Below are 22,207 nucleotides of genomic sequence, written 5' to 3' on the forward strand. Positions count from 1 at the left end.
GCAAGCAGCCACTGGGCACACAAGGACCCATCTCATTGCAGTTGCTGGCAAAGACCTAGAAAGCTTTTGCAGGGCCTTTACACAGACCATAAGCACCTACTGCCTGTGTGGGACACTCAGATGTAGGCTTGGGAGGAGAAGTGCAAATAGCTTAGAGAGACTCCCTATTTTCCTGAAAAGAACCAGGAAGGAAACAAAATAATGAGAACTAAGATAGTGTTCATTAGCATTTTTATGTTTCCTCAGTACCTAGAAGTGAAAGGGTTCTTAAGGAAGATTCAACAGGCCATAATAAAATAATTGCAGTGGACTTCTTTTCTTTCCCCAGCAGGAAGCTGGTATTCTTATATGGGTGCACCCCAGCCCAAGGTGGGGATACTTCAAATGTAGCTTTTATCTCTCTGGATTTGTGGTTGTGAACTCCTCTTGTATTCTAACCTTGGTCCCCACACATATGGGCAGCCTGGTGTAGTCATTACATTAGCAGCCTCACTACACAGACACTGCACATGCTGTTAGAATCTTATCAAAGGGCAAGTAAAGGGTCTTAGTGAAATGAGTATCAGAAGCAGAAAGCCAGCTCATCTTATCATGTGTTTCTCTGCTCAGGGACCATGGTGTTCCAAGCCTCTGGTCTGGCTTGGGCTGTTCTCCATAGACACATCCTGCTCACCATTCATGTGTTGCTACTTGTAGAAAGACCCCACTGATTACCCAATACCTGAGGCTCCAGTGCTGTGCCCTTGCAGCACCCTGAGTGTTGTGAATCTGATTTCCATGTTTCTTCTGTGTCCCTGGCCATTAGTTCAGGGCCTGACATACAGGACATGGTGTATGAATGTCAGTTAAGCTGAGCAATTGCTGCCTACCTTTCAGCTTCTGAATGTGCCTGTAAATCGACCTCTGCACCTGAATTGAAGTAGTCCACTACTGCAGGACAGCAACCCTTATGGAAAGAACCCTTCTATTTTCCAGCTTGTCACCCCCATTTCCTGGAAATTATGACCTCTTGAGAGAGAAATTCTCTCTACCCTTCTCTTTCAGTGATTAGAGTTGAACTCTGGTCAGAAGCAACTTCAGGAAAGTAATTTGGGTGTCCTTGGCAAGGGTGATGAGCGTGGGCAAACATGCAGTAGCAGGCACCATCCTTATTTCGTCTTCTCAGGCAGAACATTATAATTTATGATAAGGGCAGTGACCCCTGTCCTCTTTATATCATAATTGAAAAGAAGAAAAACTTATCACAGCATGTCTGACTATTAAAGTTCAGAGGTGATACGGGGTAGAAAGACCCGCCATTTAGTAATGGTTAATAATCTGCTGGTTTTAGTCAGCATTTAAGCATAAGAGAGCTGGCCTGACCATCCCACATTAACAGCAATTCTTTTTAAAAAATTAACTGTGAGACTCACTGAGAATGAAAACCAGTCTTTGCTTGATTTCTTTTGCAAAATTCTCAAATTATTCTCTTTATGTGTTGGGGCATTTCTTCCTCTTCATGCTGCTAGGATGGAAAAGAATTAGATAACAAGGAAAGAAACTGGTCACTCTGCTCCCCACCCCACCTTTCCTTTTTTGGTGCCTTTATCCCAAGATTCATCCTGTGTAGCAGTGAAGAGAAAAATGAAGTAGCAGAACTTAATGCTATATATCATGTACCTTCCTAGACACTATGAATACATAAGTGTGACCTTAGACATCAAGGAGAGGTTTTTAGGATTCCAGGTCACCATGTCACACCCATTTGCTAGGTGACTGTTCTTGTGTGAGTGCCTTGGCTCAGACACCTGCTTCCCTGTCATTCCTTACCAAGGAATCCAGCTGTTGCTCACAGCTCCTTGGAGAGATTTCTGCCCAGAGCTTAGGATAGCTAAATTTCCAACAATAGCCAATAATAATATCTTTTCACATCTCTTTAGATAATATTACCTAGGAGTACAGTTTTACTTCATTGATAATTATAATTATTCCAATTTTCATAAATGAAATATAGTTAAAAATATTTAATTACAAATCCCCTTAGACAATTCAGTTCAGGTGGAAATATAGCAAGGGTCCAAAGAAGATGTCTCTCCCTTTCCTGATGGAAAAATGCTTCCCACTAGTGCAGTACTTGAAAGCAACAAAAGAGAAATATTTTTTTTTCTCTGGATTAAGGCTTACAAGTGACTTTCTTTAATCTGAAGAAATCAGGACTTAGACTTCAACAAAATAGCAGCTACCTGACAGATAAATTCTACAAAGCACTTATTTTTTCCTGCTGGCCCATTATATAAACTTTAATTTTAGATTGAAGAACCTACTTTCTCCTTCTACACCAGTTTTCCTTGGGTTATCACCATTAGGAAACTAATGTATTACTATCTGTCTTGTTCCCTGCTACTGCCATTACTGTGGCTTCCTGGGTGTTAGATTATTTATATATAGGTATAGCTAAATATACATATGTGCATGTTTATCTGTGTACATACACACAATGCTTTTGTGATTATTCATAGTTTTATATATATTTTTTTGACCATGTGAGTTAATAGATAAATAGAGGGGTCATGTTTAGTAAGGTCCATCAAGGAAGAAGGTATAGATAATTATGATTCAGTATATACTCATGGTTTCATGTTTAGATGACAATGGCAGTGGAAAAAATGACCTTATAAGATTCATTTTTGATCTTAAGACATAAAAACCTTGTTTTGTCCTGTGCTCTCTCCTTTTCTGATTAGTAATAAGGCCCACATCCTTTCAATATTCAGAAAACCTTTGGCATATGCTTTAAGTTATGCTTAGATATTCAAATCCTCATTAATTAAATTTTAGCAAAGAGGGATGTGGTACCTGTTTCTGCTGTGTGGCCATCTCAGGAAATGAGGTACAAAAGATGCAAATATGGCTAGCACTCTTGTGTGCAAATGTCTAGTCTCAATTCATGAAACTCTTCACTGTTGTCAAAGATCTCAATCTTGGTGCTTTTAGAAAGAATTCTCAAAAGGCCTAATATTTCAGTTTTCTGGGGGTGTGATTTTATGTAAAAGCATATAGCCTCATTTTTAGAGATACCCTAAGACACATAATTTAGCACTTGGAATGAGAACAGAAAATATCCGTGGGAGGGTCATATAGTCTTTGGAAGAGGCTACTCTCCTCAACATTATGATTCAAAAGAGACTCCAGTCACACTTCTTAGGACTCAAGAGAGATCGGTGGGATTTGAAAAATTCTTTCTGAGCCAAGAACCAAGAAAGGTGATGGTGGACTCTCCTTTCCTGCCTGTTCTCACAATTTATTTCCAATTGCTTTTTTCATAATACTTTGCTCTTATGGATCATGTACTAATGTGTAATGTACTTGGTTTTGTAAAAGGCACTTTATCTGTGCCAATTTATAACATGGGCATTATGATCATTCTCATTTCTTGGAAGAGAGTCTAAAGAGAGTTTCATAATTTACTATAGGTAACAGTAAAAAAAAAAAAGGGTCACTCAGTTCTGTTGGAAACCAAAACTTGCATTTTTTTTTCAGTATACTATACTACATCTGATTTACTCTTCAAAAGACTTAAGGAGACTATATTCCTTTAATATTGGTCCCAGAACTATATTGTAGGTTACATATAATTCAAATATTTTAAAAATGCTTTTGCCCATGATGTATATGATGGAAGGGTCCTTTGAATTTGCAGTACCTCTGGCTATTAGTTATCTCTATTTACTTTCAATGTCTTCTCATTTTCTTTGATAGTTGTTTTGTTTTCTGTGCTGATTTTCCAGTCCTGTAGCCTTCTTGCCATATTTTCTTTGCCAGTAGAGCTCAATACAGTTATTTAATAAACCTTTGATAATGAAATGATTTCTTTTATATTATGATATTCCTAAGAAGGAAATAATTTTCACTTAATTTATTCATGCTTTCAGTACTTGTGATTCTTTTCACACTGCAGAGGAAATTAGACTCTCAAATCTGAAAACCATAATTCCTGGTCTAAACTCATGTTTGCATTGCCTGTGGTTCTTTATTTATCACTCACCCTTAGGTTTTCCTTAATAAAGACATGGTCCTCAGACTTATGTGAGTTTTACCAAACTCTATGCTCCAACTTCATATGCATTCTGTGGCCCATAGAAACCTTCAATGTCTGCACTTGGCTACTTCACTATACCAGTTTGTACAAGAGTGACAGATCTTACCTGGTCTGAATAGCCTCATTAGTATACTGAGAGAATGGACAAGGAAAAACACGAGGCCTTGGGAAGAGAATATGTGTGTGTGTGTGTGTGTGTGCGCGTGTGTGTGTGCGTGCGTGCGCGCACGCACGCGCCTGTATGTGTCTATGTCTATGTATATACTTACTTGAAGAATTATCATCTTGCTGTAATAAAAAAAAAGAAATATAAAAGATAATCATACTTAGTGGCACTTATTTAGCCTGTGGTATGTACAAGACATTGTTTAGAATTTTCAGCACTACTGGTTATACATGATCTTGTTATACTCACTTAAAAGACCAGAAGAATAAGCAAAGCAGTTAAATAAGTTATCTTAGTTCTCCTAGCTTTCAGTGTTTCAGTTGGAATTTGTACTCATTGCCATTTGACTACAATATCTGTGAATTCCACCATATGCTCTAACTATCTTTTCTTAATTTCTTAGGCTTTCCTTCATTAAATCAGATCAGTTCAATATAGACCTTCATAAATGCAGTATATTCTAATTCATAAGTTTGCAGAGCTTCAAAATATCATTAAGTAGAACTTCAAAATATCATTAAGTTTTCATTTATCAGAGCTTTCAAATTCTGAAATTATTCAAAAGAAATTACAGAAAATGAATGAAGTATTTTAAAATTATTTTCATTGGAAAAATTCCTCATTTATATATATTAGAGGTTTACATTTCAGAAAGTAATGCTTCTTAAAAGTATTTAAAATTCCTTGTGATGTTATTCCGTGCATTGTCATCTTGGAAAAAAAATTAACTTGGCAAGATGAAAGTTCTCTAAATGATTCCAAATTGGTTATCTAAACATGTGATTCAAATAATATTTGCTTGTACCCTACTTAAGATAATGTATTTTGCTGTATTCATCATTAATGGCTGCAATATTCCCAACAAAGAAAATGCAGGTGATGTTGGCTTGATGTACAATGGATTTTATTCCTAGGATGTGGATAAAAACAAAAACAAAAAATAATTGAAATGAATGAATAGCTCCACCTGCCACAGAACAGATGTACAAGCTGGAAAGTATTGTGTGTGCATCCTTTGTCATCGTAGCTAATTCCTTGGCCCTGAAGCATTAGATAGCTTTGGCTTTCACCAGTTCTAAAAAAAGATTTGTGGAATTCAGATGGACTTGCTGTGCTGAGAATAGAAAAAGAAATTCAGAATATAAGAATGGACAACTGAAAGGAGCTCTATGTACACTTGTGTAATGGAGGTGTTATACATAAGAGTTGTTAATGACATTGATCTTTTGCTGAAGTCTCTTTATTCCTTATCACATCGTGGATTTTAAGGAGCTGCAATAAAAGTTTTCCTAAAGTATGATTTCTTTAGGATGATGAACTCAGCATATATCCATTAATGCACACCTTGTCTCATGGCACTGTTTTAGTCAGCTTTTCAATGCTGTGGGCACATTACTTGACAAGAACAACTTGGAAAAGGAAAAGTTTATTTGGGGCTCATAGTTTCCAATATCTCATTCTATAGTCAGCTGAATCCATTGCTCTGGGTCTCAGGTTAGGCAGAAGGCCATGGCCAAAGAAAGGTGCTCAGCTCTTAGCAGCTGGGAAACAGAGAGGAGGCAGAAGCCAGCAACATGTTATAGTCCCCAAAGCCAGGCCCACAGTGACCTACTTCCTACAGTCGTGTCCTGCTTGCCTACAGTTACCGCCTAGTAGCCCATTCAAATTATTAATTCATTGAATGGATTAATCGATAAAGGAGGTCACAACTCTCATAATCCAGTCTTTTTACCTCTGAACATTGCTTTGAAGCCTAAAACATGAGCTTTTCAGGAAACATTTCTAGATCCAAACCATTAACAAGCACCATGCCAAATATGGGTTTTCAGTATAGGCTAGATTTGGAACCACAGAGAACAATTCAAGAAAAAGATATTTCCAGACTTCCTACTCAGAAAGGTTGATAGAGAGATATGAAGTGTTGCCATGGAGTCTGTGTATTCAAAATACAGTCATGGTAGAAAACAGTTTAGGATAGTAGTTTTCTAAACCAGACTGACCTCCCCCCTCACCTTCCCCACATCCCCAATGACATTTGTTAATGTCTGTAGACATTTTGGCTGTCACAATTTAGAGGGCATGTATGCTTCTGGCATCTAATGGATAGAGACAATACAAGATAGGCTCAGGCACCCCGCCTCCCAAAATGGACAATATTTAATAATTCCCAGTCTAAGAAATGCTGATCTGCAGAATATAAAGATACATCTAACTAATCAGCATAAATAAAAGATGCACCAAAGTATCTTGCATTCATAATCAAATAAAACAAATGGCATTGGTCCAAATAATGAAAAACTTAAGTGATATTTTATAAATTTTCTGCTCAAAGTTATTATTATTTTTTTATGACTAGAGACATGCTAGTTGAAAAGGTAGGTGAGAGAAACTTTGAGAAGTCACCTATAACTAATGGGAACATTTGGATAGATTATGGCTGTGCTTGAATAAAGTCATTTAAAATTTTAACTGATTCTTAAATATTAATGAGAAAAAAAAGTTTATTTATAGTCAGCAAATTTTTTTTAAAAAAATACTGTGACGTGAAAATAGGACTACTTCCATAATGCCATCTAAACAAAGAAACAATAAAAATCAAGCCTAAGAGGACTTTACACAGTCTTTTAAAACTGGTTTTGTCCTTTATTGTCCTCATCTTATCTCCTTTCCAGATTCCCTTTTCTGGACTTATATCATTTCTAAAGATCAGATGGTCATGAGCAGGAAGTATAATAAATTACTTCCAAGTTATTTTGGTTGTTGTCAAAGCAGAGTTTAGATTAATAATGAAACGAATTAAATACTCCGATATTTCCATGGCAACAATAAAAATTTAATTTCCAGGGAGCAATAAGGTTAGCTATGAACACTGTGTGCAATCGTAGTGAAGAGCGAATTTTCAAACATTGGAGAATTCTGTTTTGTCAGAGAATCAAAAGTCGACTGAAAAATCAAAATAATAACAATAACAAAAGAATTCCTACTGTTCTTTTCTGTTTTTAGCTGTCTCATGCATCTCTGATGATAACCAGTCTGAAGAAATAATGGAATGCCTCAAGCAGACACACAGCATGCCACCCCTTGTGCAGGAATGTACTGTCCCATGTAGAGAGGATTGCACCTTCACCACCTGGTCCAAGTTCACACCCTGCTCCAGGAATTGTGAAGCCACCCAAAGCAGGCGGCGACAGCTCACAGGTAGGGCATAACTTTCACTCCTCAACTTCAGACACACAGTGCTTCTCTGAATCTACCATGTAGAATAAATTTGTGTCTGGTATCTCCTTTTTCCCTCATCCCCCAGGGTATACCCTCAAAACCTAATATAACTAACATATAACATAGATCCAATGAGCATTTGTGAAATGAATGAAAGGTGTGAGCCACTGTAGGACAATCAAGTTCTTTTCTATGTAGTTTGATAGTCTTTGTAGTCTGAAAGGGCACTTTATCTGCTTACTTCTTTTGAATAACTAATGGGAAAGTTTCTGGTGCTTCATCATGCCAGATTCTCAATGATCCTAAGAGCAATCACTGATTTGGAAAAAACATCAAAGGCAGATCTGACCTACATTATTTCCTTTTGCCATTATCTTGCAAGCAAATTGACCCTTTAAAATTTTAGTACTGTAAGGTAAAAAACAAATTCCACATCTAGATTCTATTTTTGTGATATATCATTGTTTTTCAGTCTGTGCATATCTACAAAAGTGGAATGGAAATTAGAGCAAGTAGTACTTTGTTTGAAGTCCATTTTTGCCAGCAGTATACAAATAACTGATGTAGTAGTGTTTTACCATTTATATGGATCATATGCTAGAACTTCTCTTAACTTCATTCTATTTGTATATGCAGAAAACTTAACCTAGGGACTGGAGAACCAACAGAAAAACACAGGAATGATCATTGAGAGAATAATCTTGGCATTGATATTGGAGCATTAAGTATAGGGTGACCATTTGTTCTCATGAGCAGTTCATGTGCTAACTCTCTTGGTTTTAAGACTCCTTTATTTGAATGAATTGCTTACCTGATCACATTTATAATTTAATTTATTGTAATGAATTTATGTAATTGATTAGAACCTTTCACAGGATTTATGCATACAAACTAGATGTGTATGTGCGTTCCTAAATGGAGGTGAAATGTATAATTATGATAGAAACATCAAATAAGACATGCTGTACTTTGTGCTCTAACTTCCACAAAATTGTGCACATATAACTTGATGCCAGGTTGCCTGTAATACCAAGATAAAATAAATCTCTTATGGAAAAACAATAAAATAGGACAGTATGTGAGTGAAGAGAATAATACAAAGTTCAGGGACTAACTTCTTTACAATTGTTTTTCATGTACATATAGAATGCTTCAGAAGCCATTTTCCTAACAAATTTGTGTCTCTGAGATGAGAGAAAATTTACTGTAGAGGGAACAAAGTTTTTAATTAGTGGCTGTATTTTTTTTCTTTCTCTTGAAAGTTTGCTAATGATATTTGGCACCTGCAAAATGAGGATGAAAAATGCTAAAAATCCTTGAATATTTATCCATTTTACAACCAGCACAGTTTGTTATGAATTGTTAAAGCATTAATGAATTTGATTTTTATTTAAGTAGACTTTTTATAAAAGTAAATATTGAAGAACAGTTATACATTTTTCTGCAAACTCTAACCCGAGGATTACTCACACTAAAAGAATATTTAGAATTCCTTTTCTAAGTTAACTGCTATTCACTTAGGTGGCTAATTGATATTTGTGTGTCTTCATGTCTAAGTGACAACAAAACAGCTCATTAGTTTCATGAAATGCATTAGTCATTAAAAAAAAGCAGTCAAATGAGTCATTTAGTGTCAATGTTGAAAAAAACGTAAAAACCCAGTGGTGAATTAAAAGTGTTATAGATTACAAGACATTTTTATTATTTTGAAGTTAATGCTTCCATTTTGGTATCTCTAGGTAACTTGGTGGTTACTTATTATTATTATCATCTCCTGTCATTGCTATAACAAATTATTGCAGAATTGCAGTAATAAACCAGTCTCGTCCATGAAATACAATAGAAGCCAGGGACTCAAACTTAAGCACCACATCATAATTTTTCTCTGCTCAACATAGCCACCTATAAAGAAGCATATGGACCCAAATATAGGCCACACCCTTGAATATTGGACCATCTAGATCTCTCTTTTCTTGTTTACATTTTTAATACGAGACCTTAATTCATTATTTGGTTGTTTTCAAACTGGATCCCCACAGACTTTAGACTGGTAAGTAAAGCAGTTTATACAATGCTGAAATAGTTCATTGGATAAAAAATGTATCCAGATATCTGTGTGTAAGTGCTCATGTGTGTTTATATACACAAACATATACATGATATTATAAACGTATGTGTGTGTGTGTGATATATACACATCATAGGCACACATGCTGGACAATATTTTTTAGCAAATGATTAGATATTTAAAATATCTAGATAACTAATACATACTGTAACTTAAGTGGAAAAAGTCTTTAGATTTGTACTAGGAATTGATCTTTTAGTACTAGTTGGTTCTGAATTCAAAAGTCAATGCTGACTTTGATTTAATGTTATCAAAGGATGACTGATAATTTGGGTTTATTGTATCACAAATATCAAGACAGCATCCATGTGTACTGAATATTTGTTCTGGCTGAATATTTCATTCATTTGCCTTGTAAATGAACATTTTTCTGTTTCTATCCCCTCCTCCTCCTCCCCCTCCTCCTCCTCCTCCTCCTCCCCCCCTCTCTCTCTCTCCCTCTGTCTCTCCCCCTCTCTCTCCCTGTCTCCCTCCCCCTCCCCCCTCATCCTCCATTTTCTCTTTCTTCTTCCCCCTACAACTCCTTGTATTCTCAATTACTCAATGAATACTTTCTATTGATCACTCATGCATGCTAGGCTTTGGCAATACAATGAGGGAAGAGTGAGGAAAGAACCCAACTTGACAGAGCATATAGACTTACTAAGAGATATGGCAAGCTTTTTATATACATAATTACCACAGTGTAATATCTGCTATGTCAGCTTTTATATTGGGAACTGCGTTCATCTCCTGTCATTGCTATAACAAATTACTGCAGAATTGCAGGCCTAAAACAACACAGATTTATAATTAATTATTTTATACTTCTATAGTTTGAAGTCTGACGTGTACTAAGAAAAGATTATGGCTAGGAGCCATTCCTTTCTGGAGGTATATTTCCTGTCCTTTTTGAAGCCATTCCTTTCTGGAGTATATTTCCTGTCCTTTTAAGTTTAGAGAGAGACCAAATTCCTTGGCTCATGGTCCCATTCCTCCATCTTCAAAGCTAGTATTACTACCTCTCTGATTACTCTTTCATAGTCATATTCCCTGTGACTACCTTCTCATCCAGGAAGAGTCCTCTGATTTTAATGATTCATAGGTAAGATTGAATTTACCCAAATAGTCCAGAATAATCTCGTAACTCATGGTCTATAATCTTAGTCACATCCAGAAAGTCTGATTTTCCGAATTCAGGGTTACAGGGATTAGAGTGTAGACATCCTTGGACAGCCATTGTTCTGTCTATCACAAACTTATGAAAGTATAGAGGCAAAGAAGTTCCTCAATCCTGATATGTGGAGCTTGTTCAAGGATGACTTTCTGGTTGATTGGGGAGGGGGACTAGGAATGGAATCTAAGGGTGCTCTATCACTGAGCTATATCCTCAGCCCTTGCTACTGTCTTTGTTAAGATTGAGTCTTGGGCTGGGGATGTGGCTCAAGCGGTATCATGCTTGTCTGGCATGCGTGCAGCTCTGGTTCAATCCTCAGCACCACATACAAAGATGTTGTGTCCTCCGAGAACTAAAAAATAAATATTAAAAATTCTCTCTCTCTCTCTCTCTCTTTCTTTAAAAAAAAAAAAAAGATTGAGTCTTGCTAAGTTGCCGAAGCTAGCCCCAAAATTGTGGTTCCCCTGCCTCAGCCTTCCAAATTGTTAAGACCATAAGCAGGAACCACCATGCCCAGCAGGGGTGGCTTTCTAGAAGGAGTAATTTATTAGTTGGTATCTGAAGGACAAATAGGCTAAAATGGGAGGGTAGAACCTGTGGGCATTTCGGGATTAAAACATGTAAATGCCACAAGCCAAAAGAGCAATTTCTTGGAACTAAAAGAAGTTTAATATTGCTACATTGTAATGTGCCAGAGACAGAGTGGTTTACTGCAGGTGGGAGGGAGATACTAATGGCCTATGTCAGCTGAGGCCTTGGAAACCATGGTGAGGAGTCTGGACTTCATTCTGTGACCTATAGGAAGTTACTGAAGAGATTTTAGTAGACAAGTGATGTGTACAGATTTATATCACTGAAAGCTGGCTCTGAATGCAGTGTGGTGAGCAGAAGAAAGAGAGCCAGGTATAGTGGCAACAGGTTCTTGGAGAAAGTTGTTATAGTGGTTTCAGCTAGAGATTTAGAAAGGACTAATATGGGTGGTATTGGTTGGTGTAAAAACCAATTGACCAAATTTAAGAGATCCTTAAATCATTCAAAACATAGTAACTTTTAAATCATTAATTATATGTAAGGATTGCAACAGAATAATAGTGTGGCATTTCCGTTTCTACTTAGTCATGCTGGGAAATGCAGAAGGAAAGAAAAAGATTGTGGTGTGAAATGAAAATGAAGAGTGGTGGATTTTGTCACATAACATTCAATTGGTCCTTGAAAGCTTATGAAAGAAACCTGTGAGGAAGATATTCATTTGGAACTTAAGAGATATAGATGCTAATTAAATCTCTTTAGTTAGCATAAAGTTGTAGGCTCAGAAGAGAAGAGACCCTAGCTGGTCCCTTGAGGAACTTCATCAGTTAAGAGAGACACACAAAGAGAAAAGTTATCAGATAAAAAAAAAATCAATAAAAAATGTAGCTGGAGAGACGGTGAGGATTTGGGGTAAGGCTAAAAGTATATTATAATGAAACTTTGGAAGGCCATTTTAAAAGTATAGTCAAAGTCAACGCTGAATTTTCATTGATCAAGTCTGAAAGATAAGGAATTGTTTCCTGTGGCACTTTTGTTCGTTACTTTGGAAAGAGTAGTTTTAAGGCAATAACAGATTCAGAATATAAGGTTAAGTGGAAGAAGAAGAGAGTGTAAATTGAAGAGATGGAGACTGGGAGTTTCAGAGCAGTACTGTATGGAAGTTTGTGAAGAGTATAGACTTGGGCATGCTACTTGCTGATAGCAAGGAACTAATCACTACTGACTGATATCTCTCTCAACCATGGCTGTACTATACTTCTCAAGCTTATTCTAAATGTTCCTAATGATAGAGGCAACTGGATACATCGTCTCAAAGATGAATTAAGCTATTACCTGATGAACTTCAGGTCTGACAGGATTTTTTTTTTCGTATGAACATAAGCAGATTCATGGCAGACCATAGAATCCATTATCCAGCTTACACCTACAGAATTGTGTGTGATGCAAACCATCTGACAGTAAGGAAGGAGCTCATGCATCAACTTGTAGCAGGCATTTATAAAACATATAGAGATTGGAAATTGACCAATAAAACTGCCTACATTTTTTTTTTATAACCCAGGATGACTCTAGCTAATGGCTCATTAGTGAGAAAACAAAGTATAGAACTATGGAAAATTTTTAGTAATCTAGAGGAAGTGTGTTGGCAACATAGTTGAATCAAGTTACAGCTTGAATCAGAATCCATTTAACATGATTATCAAGTATTCATAGCTGAGAAAAAATACTGTATTATCATTATTCAAATTCAGGGTAATATCTCAAAGGTTCATCAAAGTCAACTGGTAAGGTAAACTCATATTCTAGAATACTTAAGTTAAATGGATCTCTCAGGATGAACGTTATAGCTTTTATTCAGATTATCCAACATCTTTTGACCATTTATTTAAATTTATTGTTTGTGTCAACATTGAGCTGTATGATAGAAGGAACCAAATGAGCTCAGTTTTGTCCATCATATCTGAAATGATCCCTACACTCATTTTAAGATCCAGTTTTAAAAACTTACTTGTAAGAAAAGAAAAAAAAAAGAGATTTAGTACTTGAACTCTTTTGTTTCATGGCAACCATTATTTTCTAGGAGAATACACATAAGGTCAATTTGTTATTATAAATAGAATACAGAGAGTACAATATTAAATAAACTAATAAGAAAATTTTCTAGTCCTTGAGTCACTGTGTAAAACACCTAAGCATTTTGTACTGTATTCCCACACAAGAAATTATTTTTATCTTCAAATTAACTTGAGTTTTCCAGTTGCCCTTGGAGTTTCTCCCTTGTCCTAGGATTTATTTTCAAGCCAAAAGAACAAGAAAATCTATCAGAATTGAGGTTTAATATTCTGAGACTTGTAAGTGCAAAAATATGAGTGACTCTTAACCAAACAGCTTATATGAAGTTAATGCATCAATGTCTCTTGTTGGAACAGGGAAAAGCAGAAAGAAGGAGAAGTGCCAGGATGCTCACCTGTACCCTCTAGTGGAAGCAGAGCTCTGTCCTTGTGATGTATTTATATCCCAACCTTATGGAAACTGGTCAGATTGCATTCTTCCAGAAGATAAAAGGGAGCCCCATCGAGGACTGCGGATACATGGAGAGAGCAAAGAGTGTGGAGAAGGCATGCGCTTTCAAGCAATCGCCTGCTCTGATAAAAATGGAAGGCCTGTTGACCCCTCGTACTGCAGCAGCTCTGGTAAGGAGATGGATGAGGAGTAACAGATGAGAACAGTGTCACACAGCTCAGGAGGTTTGTCCAAGGTCTAGAATTTGTAGCTCTGTCTTTCCATTGTTTTTCATTCTTCTTTGTCAGTAGCACACTTCCACTCATGAAATACACACATATGAAATGCATGCACCCATATCTCAGTGATTGCATCATGATGATTTGGGATGTTTGACTCTTCACTCTGTGCTTCACCTTGGTCTCTTGGCCACTGGTTCACTAAGGGTAAACACAGTTGTTCTACTTAACCCAGAAAAACCCAAACTCAGGAAAAATGAATATATTTTATGGTATTTGGGTTGGGGGGGCTTTGACCTGCTACATGGAAGGCATTAGACCTTGGATTTCTTCTGATGTAGTTGATAATATATCAATGTGAAAAGTTTATTTTAACTCTTTCACAATACAAGGTATAAATACACCCAAGTGAATAGTACAAAATGACAGAAATGAGATGAGGCATTCTAGGAAAATGTGAGCTATAAATCAGAAAGCTGCCTCTTTTTAAAGATTCCTCAAGGGAATTTGAAATATATCTGTGAATGGAGAGGGAATGAAAGTTAAGTAAGGAAAGGGTGAGAGGTGGTAGAGGAGACTGAGACTCATCACTAACATGTTACTGATGAATATCCTGCTCCATTTTTCTTTTTATTATTACCTTTTATTTTTAAGACTAAATAAGTTAGGAATTCTAAAGAGGAAAGAGATCATTTGTGTTTTAGTGGGAAATTATGTAGACAAATATATAACTTTGGTCTTAGCTATGACGGTCTTAGTCCTAAAATGCTTTCTTGGTAGTCCTAAAAATGGCAAACTGAGTTCAGTTCTAATGTCCCAGTCAGATAAATGGTAGTTCTTTTTTATAGCCAGTGTACTTATTCATCTTTATTCAAGCCATACCCATATCAGAATGATATTAGCCAAACTAAATTGTTATATTGTGTGCATGTACAAGTATGTAGCCACAAATTTCACCATTATGTACAAGTATAATGCACCAACAAAAATTTTCATAAAAAGACATACCCATATTATTATGTGAATGCAATTTAAGGTTTAGTGATTCTTTAAATTAGTGTCATTGTTGCCCTATTTCTACTGCCCTGGTTAGTCTACAGAATTTTTGTAAGTGATTTGACTTTCAGAAACATTGAACACCTCATAAACAGGAAATACACTCATTTTAAGGAAATCAAAGCTGGTGACTTTACTCTGTTTTTTAGCTTTTATGTGCATATTGATATGTTTATTTATTCATTTGATCAGAACCTATATGCCAAACACCTGCTATGAACCTGATCTTTGTAACTTGGGTTTCACAGTCTTAGAATTATAAATTAGGGACCTGTGGAGCTTATTGAATAGTGATGGGTTGAAATAAAACAAATGTATAAAAAAATCTTAAGGTTTTATGAGTTATGATGATATTAAATAAAAAAATGTCTTTAGATAAACTTTAGGGAAATCCTTACTTAAATGACAAAAATCTGAGATGTAAAGGGTGAGGAGGAGGTAGCCATGGGAAAAATACATAGTAAGTTAAGGTCATTTCAGTTAGAGGGATAACTATAACACAAAAGGCAAGAAAGATGCTCTGGTTTAAAAAAAAAACAGACAAAAACAGAATCCTGTGACTATAAATAATGAACAGAGAAGTGAGGTTTAAGATCTAGGAAGAATCTGAGTCAAACCAAGGAGTTACAATCTAATTCAAGTACAGTTGTCAGCTGGGAAGTGGAGTGGGTGATGTAATCCCATTTATGTTTTTAAAAGATCACTTGTAGGGTTGGGGTTGTGGCTCAGTGGTAGAGGCTCTTGCCTAGCATGTGTGAGGCACTGAGTTTGATCCTAAGCACTACATAAAAACAAATAAGTAAGTAAATAAATAAATAAATAAAGGTTCCATTCCTCTATGACTAAAAGTATATTTTAAAAAAATCACTTTTAACTACTTTCTGGAGAATGACAAGGAAGTCATTGGGAGATTCCTGCAGTTAGGATAAGGCATTGTGGTAGGTTAGAATACCATAGTGGCAATCAAGATTTGGAGAACTGGCTTGAAGATATGGTCTAAAGATAGAATTGATAAATTGACAAGATTATTCCAAATGCAAATCACCTTTTTATGAGTCATCTTTCATTTATTTCTAATTTTCCATGGATTTGAATGTGTGTGTCTTAATTTTGAAAAAAATTTCAGGTTATAAATGAAAATATCTTCAGGGAAGAAGAGATAGTTATAATCAACCAATTTGCAGTACAATAGAAAAAGCTATTAGAGAATTCTAAAAGATTTTCACCAAATGACAATAGTTCTTTAATCAAAATTTACTTTAGAGTCATAACTTTTATGGTATTTGTGTCAAGATGCTTTTATAGCATATCTTTTAAAAAATGGATTTTCTAAAAGTGTGAATGAAAACATTGTTGTCTCACCTGTGGGATGTGACACATTCCTATTGATCAATGAAAGAAAAATTTAATGGTAACTAATACATGGTATTTCTATGAGTTAAATATTGTGTATTAAGAATTATATGTTCATCTTAGACAAACTGAGGCACAGAGTAGTGACCCTTGTCTGATTCTTTCAGTTGAATTGTACATGCTTTGCCTTTTAAAGCTCTTACATGGACTTTGTCTTCCATTTGCATTTGGAAGATATCCATGGGATTCCCCAGGATGATATCAGGCAAACTTCCCCAGGAGGACAGTTATTCCTCACTTTCAGGTGTCTTACATATTCCATCTGGCACATTTGGCTATGGAACAGAACCTCAAAATTCTGAATCATCCATCCATTATAATTATACAGATAACTGAAATCCAGGTAATTATAGCCAAGTATGTTTATCCTTAAGAAAATCACTATAGGGACAAATATTAAAATTGCACTTTATTTAAAAAAAAAACCCTTGAAAGTGAAGTTTGTATCTATTTCTGTCATCTACTGTGGATAGCTAATGAACCACACCACTGACTGATGACAAAGTGCATGGCATATTTCCCACCTTTTTGTTGGCTGGGGACTACCTCTTTTGGGCAGATGCCTACGATAAGGTACTTGAGGTGAGTTACTTCCAATTATGTTTCTTACTGCAGAGTTTTGCCAAAGAATGAGACACACAGCACCATATGCCCCAATTCACTACATTCTTGTCTCTCTCCTTTCATCCATGTTTTAGCTCATCTCTTCATTTCTCCCTTACCAGTCTTTATTCTATTTCTTGGTACTTACTGACATATTCTGTAATTATTTTTTAATTATTCATTATCAGTAATAAATAGTGATAATGCATGATAGTAAATTCAGGACTGAATTATTAGTTCTTTTTTTTTTAAAGAGAGGGAGGAGAGAGAGAGAGAGAGAGAGAGAGAGAGAGAGAGAGAGAGAGAGAGAGAGAGAGAGAATTTTTTTTTAATATTTATTTTTTTTTTAGTTTTCGGCGGACACAACATCTTTGTTGGTATGTGGTGCTGAGGATCGAACCCGGGCCGAATGCATGCCAGGCGAGCGCGCTACGGCTTGAGCCACATCCCCAGCCCGAATTATTAGTTCTTAATATTTTTTACCTCCTAACTATCTCTCAAGCTTTTCCTTTTCTCTTGCTATTATTGGTATCTATTGGTAGTAAATGATATATTTTTCTGTCTTGACTCAGTCACCTAATATCTATCCTGCCAATAGCCAACAATCATCATACTAAAATGCAAATGGGACCAAGTCACTGGCCTGTTTGCCATCTTCATCTGTCTCCACGTTTCATACCTACTCCTTAGTGGGATTTTAGGAGCTCCCAAGGGTACATAGTTGAGCTGACATGCCACTTCTTTCTCAAGATCCTCATATGTGGGTCAGATCAGGTGCTTTCTATTTCAGGAAACATTGCCTCCTCTTCTCTTTTGCTTCTCATTAGGACTATATTTAGCTTTATTTTTTAGAAATTCTCTCTATATATGTCTATTTCTCTTACTAAATTTGGAGCTCATTGGAGTTCAGGACAGAACCATGTTTATTTTTCTATTCCCACTACCTAACATAGTGTCTTGTTTCTCAAAGGCCCTCAGCAGGTGTTGGCTGAATGAATAAAAGGACTATTTTAAACACAATGACTCCTCAATACATATGACTATATAAAAGTTTTGAAGTGTATATGTGTGCTGTGTGTGATTGTGAGTGTTAAAATTCTTTTTTGGTAGAATAGCTGTGTATAAGAAAAGCAGATCTATAGAGAAGTCAGTAAAGCAATATGTGGTTAGACAAACAGTACAGAAAATCTGGCTCTGTTTTGCCCTTTTTATATGGTGTGGGATTAAAGGAAATAAATTACATTGCTACAAGTGGATAAATAATATATCTTTTTTAAAATGGATGAATACAGGAAAACCCATACTCCCAAAACCCAGTGTTAACTATGTGAATAAACTTTAGTTCATCAAATAGTAAATGAAATGTAATTTGTATTATACCAAATTCCAGATAAATTATGATTGGCTTTGATAGGTAATTAATTATACTCATAAATATTTCAACCAGAAATAACTTATCATTTGCTGCTTAACTTTATTATAACTTAATTAATTTAATGTCATACATAAGGTGGTGTGGATAGTAGACATCAAAATCATCACCATCATTGAAGAATCTCTTATTTGGGTATAGTGGAGAGTATTTGAATAGCATGTTTGAGGCTCTGAGTTCAATCACCAGTACTAGAAAACAAATAAAATTCAGGGGAAAATCTCTTCGTGATTTAAAGAACAATATAGGTTACATATTTGCAATCCATGGGAAAAGGGAAATATTAAAACATTAGTAAGTTTGTATCATCTGTGTATTTATTTTGTATAATTGAACTATTTCATTTATAGCTACATATGAACAGATTTATTTGGGTTGGGCTACACAGGGAAAACATGTTCAGGGACTACAAATTCCATGTTTCTTGAGATAGTTGATTAAGAGATTATTTTATAAAGTACTTTGGCAAAGATTTGTGGACACCAAAGAAGAGACAAACTTTTTAAACTATTGGGAGCTCTCCTCATCAGTCAATCACCCAGCTGTGACCAGATGATTAGAAATCACCCTCTCTTGCAGAAAGAGAAATGTTTTAGTCATCAATGGCTTTGCTAAATGACCTGTTTACCTAATCCTATATACTCTTATGTTTTCTAAGATGCTGAAAATCTCTTCAAATCACCACTCAAGTAGGAATAATCATGCCTGGGTCAAGAAAACATAAATTTTAATGATGAAGAATATTTTTCACATTGATATTTTGCCTTTTATGATTTTTTTGTTTTAACATGATTTTAATATGATTTTAAGTGAAATTTACATAATATTGCTCCTTTAGGGGTGCTTTTCTTTTCCATTTTTCTCCACCCCTCCCCCTCCCTTTGCTTGCCTTCAGGCTATTCCATTTTACTAAACTAAAGTTCAGGCTGCTTATTGCTCCAAAGCCAATGTTTGGAAAATGAGAGTTGGTAGAAAAAAATCAGGTTTGTTCAAAGGCTGGCACCTTGGAAGAGGGAGGGGGCTGTTTTCCTCAAAACTCCATCTTGGAGGACTCAGGGGCACAAAAGGTCTTCACAAGAGAGGAAGGAGTAGCAGGGCAAGAAGGCTGCATGCTGAGCAGAACTTTCAATGTCCAGGGTATACTATCTCCTTTTACTTCTCCAGATCATTCCAAAGGACCTTAACCTCCTGGAGCTAGTTCTTTTCTTTCTTTTCAGACAGGCATATCACTTTTCCACAAGTTGAATCTCACAGCAATTTACATGCTTTATCTTAGTTGATGTACAAGACTAAAAGAAAAAAGAGGGGCCTTGCATATTTTATTGTTATCCGAGGGTCACCAGATAGTCTCAGTTCTATAAATCTAAAGAAAGGTTATTTAGCAATTAACATCCTAAGTCATGTTAGGTATTATTATCAATACCTAACATTAGGTAATAATAATACTATATTATATTAGGTAATGATATTTAGTGGAGCTTCTTTTTATAATTAAGAATTCCACATAAAAGGTACATAGTCCTTGCAAAAGTATTGGAGAGGGGGAGTCTTGTGGAAGGGCAAAGGGAGGGGATATGGAAGTAATCCTGTCAAAGACAATTCCCAAGGGACAGTCACAGTTACTCTTAGATTTGTGTAGATTTTCTGCAGTGGCTGACTGTTATTATGGTTTGGATGTGAGGTGTCTCCCTCACATGTGTTTCTGCACATTCAATAATAGTCAGAGGTGAAGTCATTGAATTCTGAGAACTGCAACTTGATCAGTCTAACCTAGTTTGAATGGACTGACTTGGTGGTGGTTTTGGGCAGGTGGTGCAGGGCTAGAGGAGTAAGTCACTGGGGTGTGCCTTGGAAGGGTTCACCTTCTCTGTCAGCTCTTCCTCCCACCCTCTGCTTTCTGATCCTGCCATGAGGGGAACAGCTTTCTTCTGGGCCTTTGAAGTCAGACATCCATGGACTGAGATCTCTGAAACCATGAGCTCCAAATAAAAGTTCTCCTCCTGTTGTTCTTGTTATGCATTTAGGTAAAATCAGCAAAAATCAATCAGTCAATCAGTCAATCACACACCTATTGTCCTCATCAGCGTTTCTTCCTGCTACCCTTTCTCCCATTCCTGTAAAAGGAACCTTTCTAAAAGCCAAACATGTTCATCAGTCTCATAGATTTTAAACTCTCAGTAGCAACACTAGCAACTCATTATCCAGACCCATTAGCAAGACTTTACTCTTTTGAACCCCTGAAGTCTCATTGTTCATCCACCTCCATTGAACTCCAGCAGTCTCTAGTTGTTGCATATCTTAATACATACAGTCAATTTCCCCATACTGTGAATTTAATCATCTCCACCCACAATCTAATTTCTAGTGGATTCCTAATATTCTTTTTGGATTTCCATTAGAATTGTTAGTTACCCTCTCTGAAAAACCATAGGTGATCTTACCAGGCAGCTTTTCCCTAACCACTAAAACCTACTAAGAGCTAGGCATATGTGCTTTATTCTTTTCCACAAAATACAGATCTCTAATCTCAGAGCTTTCCTTCTTACCAGCCTTATTGATAGATTGATAGCTCATTCCTCCACAGAGGACTGTGTACTCTAGAAGGAGGTATTGTGGCTATTCATCACTCTACCATTTCAAACACAGGCAAAGTGTCTGCTAAAGCTAAGCACTAGCTTTTTCTTTTTTCTTTTTTTTTTTAATAGTACTAGGAATTGAGCCCAAGGCCTTGAATATTTTAGGCAAGTGCTCTACCATTAAGCTACATCTGCAGTCCATTTTCTTTTATTCTTGAGACAAGGTGTCACTAAATTGCCCAAGCTGGCCTTGAACTTGCAGTCCTCCTGCTTTGGTCTCTTGAGTACAAGTATGTGTCACCAGGCTTGTCAACACTATATTTTGGTTTGGGCTAGGCAGAGTATTTTGACACTACACCAAAAGCATTGGCAAAAAATGAAAACATAAATTAGACTTCATCAAAATTAAAAAGTTATGTGTTCCAAGGGACCCTATGAAGACTGGATGGAAATGGAGACCAGCATTATTCTGACACCAATACAGAAATGTACACTACAAGAAAAGAAAATTATAGATCAATATTTCTGATGATCATAGATTCATAAATCCTCAACAAAATACTAACAGACCAATTTTAATAGCACCTCGAAATGATCATATACCATGATCCAGTGGGATGTATCCCTGTGATGCAAGGATGTTTCAGTATACACAAATTAATCAGTGTGAGACACCACATTAACAGAATGAAGATAAAAATCATGACGATCTCAAGAGATAGAAAAAGAATTTGACAAAACTCAACATCCTTCATGACACAAAGTCTAAAAATATTAACTATGGAAAGAATGAACTCAATATAATAATGGGCATTATACAAGCCCACAGCTATCATGATGCTCAGTGGTGAAAAATCAACATATAAAAATCATTGTGGGGCTGGGAATGTGGTTCAAGCGGTAGCGCACTCGTCTGGCATGCACAGGGCGCTGGGTTCGATCCTCAGCACCACATAAAAATAAAATAAAGATGTTGTGTCCAGCGAAAACTAAAAAATAAATATTAAAAAATTATCTCTCCCCCAGCCCTGCAAAAAAAAAAAAAAAAAATCATTGTTTCCAGGCACAGTGGCACACACCTGTAATCCCAGGGGCTTGGAAGGCTGAG

General features: G+C 36.2%; 1 protein-coding gene across 7 annotated transcripts in view; it reads left to right on the forward strand.

The window, feature by feature from the left end:
- Window positions 1-22,207, forward strand: part of Thsd7b (thrombospondin type 1 domain containing 7B) — an 809,752-nt gene that overhangs the window by 553,029 nt on the left and 234,516 nt on the right. For 6 of the 7 annotated variants that reach the window (XM_078017320.1, XM_005315833.4, XM_078017322.1 and 3 more), the window contains 2 exons: window positions 7,248-7,442; window positions 13,708-13,971. In XM_078017320.1, the coding sequence (XP_077873446.1) occupies window positions 7,248-7,442; window positions 13,708-13,971 (459 nt within the window). The remainder of the gene's footprint in view (window positions 1-7,247; window positions 7,443-13,707; window positions 13,972-22,207) is intronic. The other variant, XM_078017324.1, reaches the window with a different exon arrangement.

Source organism: Ictidomys tridecemlineatus, chromosome 7, assembly GCF_052094955.1.
Source record: "Ictidomys tridecemlineatus isolate mIctTri1 chromosome 7, mIctTri1.hap1, whole genome shotgun sequence".
Lineage (NCBI taxonomy): Eukaryota > Metazoa > Chordata > Mammalia > Rodentia > Sciuridae > Ictidomys > Ictidomys tridecemlineatus.